General features: G+C 47.6%; 1 protein-coding gene across 1 annotated transcript; it reads right to left on the bottom strand.

The window, feature by feature from the left end:
• Positions 1–2071: 2071 nt before the first annotated feature.
• Rps15a (ribosomal protein S15a) lies at positions 2072–7172 on the bottom strand. The gene is made up of 5 exons (XM_057778599.1): positions 7138–7172; positions 6125–6262; positions 5666–5745; positions 2769–2854; positions 2072–2228 (listed from the first exon to the last, which is right to left on the bottom strand). The coding sequence occupies exons 2-5, from the start codon at positions 6255–6257 to the stop codon at positions 2135–2137; spliced, it is 393 nt and encodes a 130-aa protein (XP_057634582.1). The 5' UTR covers positions 6258–6262; positions 7138–7172; the 3' UTR covers positions 2072–2134.
• Positions 7173–10317: the final 3145 nt, after the last annotated feature.

Below are 10317 nucleotides of genomic sequence, written 5' to 3'. Positions count from 1 at the left end.
GATGGATAGGCAACATCAGACTGAGAAGGAAATAAAAACTAGTTGAAAGCCACACTTTACACTCGAGAGGCAAAGCCAGTCGGGTCTACATAGCAAGTTACTGCGCAGCCAGGGCTACATAGAGAAACCCTGTCTGGAGAAACCATTAGTTTAAGACCAGCCTCAGCTTGATCTAATACTGGGAAGACTCAAACATTGTGTGTGGTGGGGAGGAGGGGCATATGCCCGTACATGGAGAGGAAGAACATGAAAGGGATGGAATCGGATGTCTGTAGCTGACAAGGTCAAGGACCCTGTAGACTGGTAATCTACAGATGAGAAATGACTGAGTTTAACTTTCCTACTAGGACAGTAGAGACAGAAAACAGGAGAGGGATCAAGGACACCAAGGAAAACCCCACTTGTATAGATAAAAGGATTATCTGACTATAAATTTGCTTAACAATTGAATAGGAAGCTGCCATTTACCCAGAGCCAAGAAGCCAAACCCGAAGCAGGTTCCTCACCACACCAAATACTGACCCTGGATTTTTCTTGCCAGAATGAGCTGGAGGACTTGGGGGTCCACCTTTACCAAGCTCCTCCTCCCCTTTGGATAGCCTCCAGGGAACTTTTTTGGTTTTTCTGTGTAGCTTTGGAGCCTGTCCAGGAACTCACTCTGTAGACCAGGCTGGCCTCTAACTCACTGCTGGGATTAAAGGTGTGCACCACCAGCACCTGGCATCTGGTTGGAGAGCCAAGCAAGTCAGGAGTTGCCAAGAGGGAAGGCATCTCCCCTGACTCTGCATCTCTACAACTGTGTACCATAATAAACATGTTTTTGGTCAATTAACAAGTAGTAACCAGTGCAGCACACAGATCTTAAACTCTCCTTGAATAGACAAATTATCAGTTAATAAATAAAAGTGAGAGATTTTTCCCCCAGGGGAGATCTGATCCTGGTGAGGCCAACAGTGCACTCAGGCAGGAGCCAGAGCAGAGTTTACCAGAATAGCAGAGACCCAGCATCACTTTCTCAATTTAAGCAGTCAGGAAGCTCTCCAAATCAAGGGGCTCCTGTTGCTCAGAACTAGCACGCTCTACTAGGCAGGTGTCCCAAAGGACCAGAACCACACATCTACTTTAAATGGTACCACTTGGGTATCAATGTCCTCTAAGCCCACAGTTCACAGCCTCTGGGGTTGAGGTGATGGAAGCTGCAGGGGTCAAACTTAGTGGTTAGACAGCAGGTCACTGGGGCACTACCCTGGGACACTGGGACCATCAACCCCCCTCCCTTTTCTGATAGGCAGCTTTGTTCCACCACACAATCCCCACCTGAAGGCGCACACCCACCAGACACAAACCATGGTCCCAGTGAAAACGGGAGCCAAGCTAACCGTTCATATTTTCCATAGTAACTGCCCTAACAAATCACTCTGGCAGGGCATGATGGCACTTGACAACCCAGGGTATGCAATGTAAGTAACACCTTCAACTGGCTTTTTAAAAAAACACACACATTATCTTTCAAACTGAGTCTTTTTTAGACTGAGTCTTGTTTTTTTAAGACAGGGTTTCTGTGTAGCTTTGGAGCCTGTCCTGGAACTTGCTCTGTAGACCAGGCTGGCCTCAAACTCAGAGATCTGCCTGTCTCTGCCGGGATTAAGGGTCTGTGTCACCACTTAATATCAAAAGACATTTTTAAGGGCTCAACTCTGAGATAACAGAGATAGTGCTTCCAAATCTGGGTGATGAAAGGGGGGATGTAGGCAAAGAAACCAGACAGGACCCACCCTGGACTCTCAAAGCACCTTACTGTCATTTACCATTGTATGCAGATGTTACTGTCACACAAACTCGTGGTTTGCTGTAGGAATGGTGCAAAAGGGACCTCCTTAAGGCCACACACAGAAGACAATGGTCACGCTTTCATTATTTATGTCAAGTCTCACAGCTGGACACCACTGGACTGCAACCATAGTGGCTGGAACACCAAGCGGGACTCAAGTAAGGGCATGATCACAGACTTTCTTAGTAGCTTCGAAAGTGTCGCCAGTCAGCACAGACAGCCATCTGCTATTCTGCTGGAAAGGTTCAAAAGGACTGACCCTGAGCACAGTCCATAAAGGCTCTTTATTTATGTTTTACATCTCTAGAAAAAGAATCCCAGGATTTTCCCTCCTGTGTGCTTTCGTCTTGCCTCTTCATGGTCCATGATGCCAGCTGAGGTGGTCAGTACAATGAAGCTATGGAGGAAAGAAATAGCAAGTTGAGTGTAAACATTCTAACCATGCCTCCCTCCCTCTCTCTGCTCAAGCCTGCCTTCCTGGGAGGAGACAGAGATCGATGCTGCTTAGGAAAGCTGGTGCGCGACCAGGGGGCAGAGCATAGGAATGAATCCTAGAACAAAGGAGGAAATCTAGAGACCCTAGCTACACTCTGCCCTGACAGAAAACAAAGACGAACCTGGGCATGGTTGCACAGGCCCCTAAATCCCAACACTTTGGAGGAAGAAAGAGGCAATCTGAGTTCTAGATCGGTGAGACACTAAACAGAAGTCACTGGATCAGTGAAATGACTTGGAGGGTAAAGGTGCTTCTGTCATGCCTGATAATCTGAGGTTCTTCCCTGGACCCACATGTTAGAGAACTTAAACTAAAGTCAACTAGTTAGGAAGACAGTCACTGCTATATAAACAAACTTCAGCTCAAGTCCAGCCATATCCCAACATTTCAAAGCATTAATCTTTATCATCGTTAATCTTTAATTGTAGAAAGTCAACTCACCCAAACTGGCGGGACGGGAGCAGGTTGTTCTGCCATTTTTCTAGGTCTTTGAGTTGCACATCAAATCTAGGGCTTATCACTCCACACTGTAAAAGAAAACAAAATAAATTCTTTAAACCTTACCAAAAATCTAAAACAAGATGGCTTTCATACCTGCTTGAGTCAATGGTTCAAAAACTAATACCCACACTACAGGCACCTACCCTGTGCATACCTTTTTCTATAAATACCATTCAAACACTGAGCAGGGTACTCAAGAGGTTGAGACTGAAAGACTGAGTTCTAGAACAGCCAGGGCTGATCCTTCCTTGGAATCGTCATGCACACATGCATGTACATCTACACCCAAACAAGACTGTACACCCCTGCCTACAGGAAAGAGCCATGTCAAGTAAGCAAATGACTTTGGGTCAAATGGTAGTACATGGAGAACTTCCCCCAGAACATATCTCATTATACAGAGACCAAGTAAAATTGCAATCAAAATTTCATTTTTACAGTTCAAGAGGGTTCCAAGCTTAGTAGTAGCTAGCTAAGCAAACAAAAGCCATCTTTTAGTAGGGCTGCAATACAGAACACCTAAGTAACAAATGCCCAGCCCGGCCTGCCTCTCCACATTGTCACCCTGAGGGTGGTAGCAGGCAGGCAACAGTGTTCTCACAAGTAATTCTAGGTCATCATCTCTGCTACTTCCCCAGAAAAAAGAGCTCTACCTTTATCACTAACTGCAAATCCTCAAGCAGGACTGAGTAATAAAGCTGCAGAAAGAAAGGCCCCCACTGTTTATACTCAACATCCCTGTGCAGTTCAGATTACCCCTTCCTCTAAGAACCCAGAATGCCCACCCAGGACATCCATGTAAGAATTGAGGTCACACACCAAAGTAACTGAAAGATGGAACTTGGCAAAGGCCATCCAAAAGCTTCAGATTGTATTCCCCCCACCCCCAAAGACTGCCATTCTGACTGACTGCTGGCTGCCATGGACCCTAGATCTTTATTCCAGCTATGGAAAAGCTCCTCAAAAGTAACAGACAAAACAGCTCTCTCTTAACCAAGCACAAGCAGGGATGAGATGAAGGCCAGACTCTAACATCTTACAATCGCTAACACCTAACCCATAGTAAGGGTAAACCTCTTTCTTTTCTTTTAAAAATATTTTATTGTTTAACTTTATTTTATGTGCATTGGTGTGAAAGTGTCAGATCCCCTGCAAATGCATCTTCACAGTTATGAGCTGCCATGTGGGTGCTGGGAATTGAACCCGGGTCCTCTGTAAGAACAGTCAGTGCTCTTAACCACTGAGCCATCTCTCCAGCCCCAACCTTTCTTGAGGGCAATGGGCATTCTCTCACAGGGGAGACGACCTACACAATAGCCATTAGCACTGCACCACATGCTGTTCTACCTGCACCAGGTTAATTAACTGACCAGAGACATGAGCACGACTCAAGTTACCTAAAATCAGGAAAAACAAAACAGGAGAGATATTCTCCCGCTTCAAAAGCACATGGTGACCAGCCTGGCTCAGAGTGAGTTCCAGGACAGCTAGGGCTACTTAATATCAACACTCGGGAGGCAGTGGCAGGTGAATCTCTTTGAGTTCAAGGCCAGCCTGGTCTACAGAGTTAGAGTGAGTTCCAGGATAGGACAGGCTCCAAAGCTACAGAGAAACCCCCTCAAAAAACAAAAAAAGCACACGTGGGATGGTCTGCACTGCAACAAACAATGACTCAAAACTAGCACTGCCAACTCTTCACCATCTTTCGAAGACCTCGTAAGCAATAGTGCTAGAGTATGAATATTGAGAACCAACTTTGTAAAACAAAAACCTTCACAGAAAAGAACTTCAACTCAACTGCCACCGGCCATGGGACTAGACCTTCCTAATGCTGTGATGGTTTAATACAGTTCCCCACTTGTAGTGACCCCCAGCCATCAAATCATTTTCATTCTACTTCATAACTGTAATTTTGCTGTAAATACATTCACCAACTGGGCGTGGTGACACACACACACACCTTTAATCCCAGCACTGGGGAGGGAGAGGCAGGTGATCTCTGAGTTCAAGCCTAGCCTGGTCTACAACAAAGAGTTCCAGGACAGCCAGAGCTGTTATAGAGAAAGCATCTCAAACCTTCCCCCGCCCCTCCGCAAAAGAATCAGTTATCCAATGAAAACTGCAAAAGGGTCACTTGATCCCCAATGGAGTTGAGACCCAGACTGAGAATCGTTGTACTAGAGGTTCTCAAACTCCTTACACATCAGAAACCTATGGACCAGGGCCACACACCAGTGGCTGTCACTGCCCCAAACACCAGCTATCTATTAAACCATTTAGTCAAAGACAGGATTCAAATAGTCTATTTGGTTATGCTGATGATGGCTAAAACTGACAGGCAGTCTAGACCTCAGACACAACTATGACCTACACTGACAAGAACTCAAGAGTGGCCCATCAACCCTGGCGCTTGACCATTTACTCAAGAACATTCCATTAAAATCCAGCACACTGCAGGACATGTGCAACGCATCCCTTTAATCCAGCAATGCACTGGAGATAGAGATCTGACTTAAAGTATAACCTGTCTGTCTACAGAGACTCCAACTTGAAAACAAAACGAATCCAGCACTCCACTAGTACCAAGAAATTGAATTGTTTATATCCTAAGTCATCACCTGAAGCTTCTGAAATTGCTAAGTCAACCAGGTTACCAAGGCCTAGCTCTGTCTCACACAAACTGACCAAAAACTTGAACAAGCAACCAAAGATAACAACTGACATTTAGTTTAAAAAGCGTCCCCTTAGCCAATTCCTTAAATTAGGGAAGTGGAGCAAGGCTGACAGCAATGGGCATAACTTGCAAGCAAATACAAAATGAGAATGAAGGGTCTTACCTTGTTCAACCTGCCTGTGAGGTTCACGACGATCTTCCCAGCTCTGTGGTCATCAATGATTTCAAATTCACCGATGTAACCTGTAAACCAAGTGACTAGTATGAAACCAAAGACACCAGTTCGAGACCTAAACCTTTAATGCCCCCAGCACTGCTTTTTACCTATTTTCTCCCCCGTGCCTGACTCTATCAGAATTCTTAAAACTCGGCATCACCCAAAAACATTTTAGCACGATCACCCCCAATCCCCGTATTCACAGCTGTACACTCCCAAGGCCAGGAACCTTTCCTCATAACTCAGTCTTGGAGGATCAGGAACCCTGGCTTGCAGTGACCTGGGTCATTTAAGCCCAGACACAAGCTTGCTTCTCCCAAGTCAGCGTTCCATTTGCACTCCTCCCTCAGACCCGCCGCCGCCTTGGCTTCCTTTAGGACTATCTCCTTATCCGTCAACACTCACCGTGCTTCATCATCACGGTTAGGAACCGGACGATGACTTTGGAGCAGGGCCTGATGAGGACCTGGCGTTTGCCTCTCTTCTCTGCATTGTTGATGCTTTTGAGAGCGTCGGCCAGGACGTTCATGCGCACCATGGTGGCTGAGGAAAGAAAACACAGGATATGCATGCATCAACATCCAACCGTGCACCAGGCCTGTGAAACTCGTCTTCCTACTCCCACCATAGGTCTACAGCAACATTGGAAACACCCAGCAAAGTTCCCGACAACTGCCTGTTCTCTTGCACTCGGTATCTATTCGCTCAAGACATTCACGCTCATGCCACCCAACACACAAATAGCCCGAGAAAAGTGACCCAAGCCCAGACTCATGACGGAGAAGATAACCTTAGAAACGGCGGGGCTTATCGGTTGGCCAAACGGAAGGTACGGAGAGGCTGTCAATACAGCCCAAGTTTGAAAGTTCTGGCAAACATCTGCCAAGGTTCTCCGAGTCAGCAGTGCCGGCGGTTAACGCGACTTAGGGTAACTCACTTTCAGGTGCCGACAACAAGCCTCCCAGGGGCAAAGCATTAGGCGACATGGCCCCCGCGGCTTCTTACACGGCAGGGCTGCTCGCACAGGGCGTGGGGACGCAGCCAAGGCGCATTTCACGTGCAAAGGGCAAACCCCGACTTGCTTTTCCCCAACTTAGCAGTGAGAGGCTGGGCGGAGACCCCAGTGGCAACAGCGGCCACGGCTGCTTGGGGCGCTCGGGACTCTGGAGCGCTCGCAAACACGAGAAGCCGCAGGGCCCACGCCGGCCACCGTTCCCGCCGGGCCGAGCGGAGCCCAGCCTGCGGCCGTGGGTCAGCTCCCGCAATGAGTCGCCCATGGCGGCCCCGACCCGCACAGACGGAGACTGCGACCACGGAAGGGCTCGATGAGCCCGCAGGACCCCGAAGTCGGGCTCCGGGGCAGAGGGATGGCGCAGATGCCGGAGGATGAGCACGGAGCTTCCCAGAAAGTCACTCACCGGCGCGGGAAGATGGCCGAAAGAGGGTGGGAGGGCCGAACGCACGGAGTTATGGGAAGCGGAAGTGCTATCGCGAGACTTCATCGTCACACGCCCAAGGGAAAAAAAGGGTGATTTCTGATAGGAAGATCAATGCAAGGGCGGGGCGGTTGAGAGTGGAAGGCTGAACTCTTAACTCTTTAGGTCTTGCGGTGTAGTTCACGGTAGTCCGGAACTCGCCGCAATCCTCCTGCCTCCTCTAGGGTCCTGGCATTAACACCACAGTCGACTTTTCTTGGGTTTTTGTTTTGTTTGAGTTAATGAACCTCACTAAGTAGCTGCGACTGTGCTGGAAGTGTGTAGACCAGGGTGACTTCTGCCTGGTTGACAGCCTCTGCCTCCTAGTGCTGGAATTAAATGAATGCACCACAACACCTGATTTTTTTTTTTAATTTGGTTTGATTTGGGTTTGCCTTTTGGAGATAATATCTCATCAATAATGGCCCATGCTGCCCACAGATTAATAATAATCCTAACTCAACATCTCAAGCATGGTCCCTTTTTCTTCTCTTCAATTTTTTATTATGTAGCGGGGGGGGGGGGGGGGCGGGGGGGTGTTGGCCTCAGATTAGTGATCCTTCTGGGACTGATTACCTGCCTACCTGGCAAAGGTATTCAATGTAGAGTGTTGCCTCAGTGTCCCGGCCATCCCTTCACACCGTCCAAGGACCATTTGTTTTTTCCAAAGTTTATTAGGATTTTGAGCACAGGTCTAGCTATTTAGTTCCGACTGGCCTCAAACTCACCATTCTCCCCAATGCCCTTGATGTGCTAGCTCCTTTGTACACTTACCTTGTTTTGTTTGCTAAAAATGTGCAGTTTGCTTTCTTTTAATGTCTTGGTAGGCTAGAGTTAGAAGAACATCTCTTATTTTCAGGGTTTTTTTTCTTAGTTTCTCTGTGTACTCCCACCTCCCACCCCCATTGTCTTGGAACTCACTCTGGAGACCAGGCTGGTTCCAAAGTCATGGAGATTTACCTCTGCTTCCTGGGCAGAATCTGGGATAAAAGGTGTGCCCTGCCACCACCACCACCACCACCACCGACTACCAGCAAAGATTTATTTTTATGAGTACAGAGTACTCTATCTGCATGTATACCTGCATGCCAGAAGAGGGCATCAGATCACATTATAGATGTGTTGAAGCTACCATGTGGTTGCACAGAATTGAACTGGGGACCTCTAGAAGAGCAGCCAGTGTTGTTTTGTTTTTGTTTTTCGAGACAGGGTTTCTCTGTAGTTTTGGAGCCTGTCCTGGCTCTAGCTCTTTCTTGTAGATCAGGCTGGCCTTGAACTCAGAGATAAGCCTGTCTTTTCCTCCAGAGTGCTGGGATTAAAGGCGTGCGCCACCACCAGTGTTAACAGCTGCGCCACCTCTCCAGTCCCAACACCTGTTTACAAGGGTTTCCATAGGAAGGACATAAAATGTACACCTTTTCAGTAAACTGCACGCCTCCCTTACTCAACTGTTGCACCAGGTACTTGGAGTGATGGTGTAAAAGCAACAGCTCCAATCCTTAGGAAATTCCAGTTGTAGGCAGAGACAGACAGCTAATCAAGATAGGGCCACAGTCAGCCAGGGTGGCAATGTGAAGTGCTCTGAGGATGTCTGTTACCTGGGAAGTTGCCACAGCTCCCCTAAAGGAACTATTTTCATAGCTTAGCTCCTAACAAATGCTGAGGTCTGTGATATAGCCTCCATTTCACAGGCAAGAAAACTGTCATCTTGCCGGGCAGTGGTGGTGCACGCACTCAGGAGGCAGAGGCAGGCAGATCTCTGTGAGTTCGAGGCCAGCCTGGTCTACAAGAGCTAGTTCCAGGACAGGCTCTAAAACTACAGAGAAACCCTGTCTCGAAAAACAAAAACAAAACAAAAAAGCCGGGCGGTGGTGACGCACGCCTTTAATCCCAGCACTCGGGAGGCAGAGACAGGCGGATCTCTGTGAGTTCGAGACCAGCCTGGTCTACAAGAGCTAGTTCCAGGACAGACTCTGAAACCACAGAGAAACCCTGTCTCAAAAAACCAAAAAAAAGGAAAAAGAAAACTTCATCTTAAATGGACCCGATATGAAAACTTCAGGAACTCAAAGCAAGGTGGGGGAGGATGGTAGTTAAAAGTCTAAGAAACTAGGCTCCTTGGTGGGGACTTCCCTAGCTGATCCCACAGGATCCTGCTATGTAGGCTTGGTGAGCCACAGCATCTGGATGTGGAGCTCCTACGGGAGGGAACCTGTGTAGAAATGGGTAAGAAACTCAGGATGCTGGGCAGAAGGGAAGTGGAACAAAGAACCCTGTCGAAACTGACTCACATCTGTGATTTGCTAGAGACAAACTATAGAACCTGGAGAAAAATGAGTGGCTGGCATTTAACTACACTGTAAAACCCCTTTTAAATACTAGGCTGGAAACCTAACACTTGAGAGGTGAAGGCAGGAAGATCAGGAGGCCAAAGCCAGCCTGGGCTTGAGACTGCCTAAAAACACCAAAGCTTCTGCACCCTACAGGGCATGAGGAAGCTTTCAGGACCCACACACTTTTCTTTTTGACCCTGCTCATTTCAAATGTCTCCACATGGGCCTTGGAATAACACAAGCTCATGAGGGCACTCAGACCAGCCTTCAAAAGGGAACTTGGGCTATGGCCAGAGGTAGCAAAAGTGGTTTCAGCTATGGTTGAAACCACACATAGCTGACCTGTGCAGTTGCCACAGATGCATGGTTGGAGACCAGTGCTTCTTTTTGATTTTGAATCAATTCCTCCTACGCAGTCAAGGCTGGCCTTGAGATTACAAGCTAGAAATTTCAAAGCCTCAGACAACCACAGGAGTTGTGATAACCTTGGCTTGAGACCTCCAGCCTGTTCCTGATGAGACCCCAAGTTAAAGCATCCAACTTGAGGTGTAATTTTAAAAAGCAGACAAGTCATCTACCGATTATCAACCCGCTGGGTTGGACGCAAAAGTATGTGTTCTTCTGAGCCTCTTTCTGCCCCCTATTGGTCCCTCCCCTCAAGTGTTTCCCTATCTAGCACAGTGCCTGGGTGTTCCTTTTAAGAGTGAATACCTTGGAGGGCAGGTCTATAATAACAGGGAGGTTATTAATCAGATTCCTAAACCTGAACAGTTAACAAAAGTGAGACAAA

The sequence above is a fragment of the Chionomys nivalis genome, chromosome 8 (assembly GCF_950005125.1).
Source record: "Chionomys nivalis chromosome 8, mChiNiv1.1, whole genome shotgun sequence".
Lineage (NCBI taxonomy): Eukaryota > Metazoa > Chordata > Mammalia > Rodentia > Cricetidae > Chionomys > Chionomys nivalis.
Note: the sequence above shows the minus strand (reverse complement) of the source record. Positions and strands in the feature narration are given on the sequence as shown.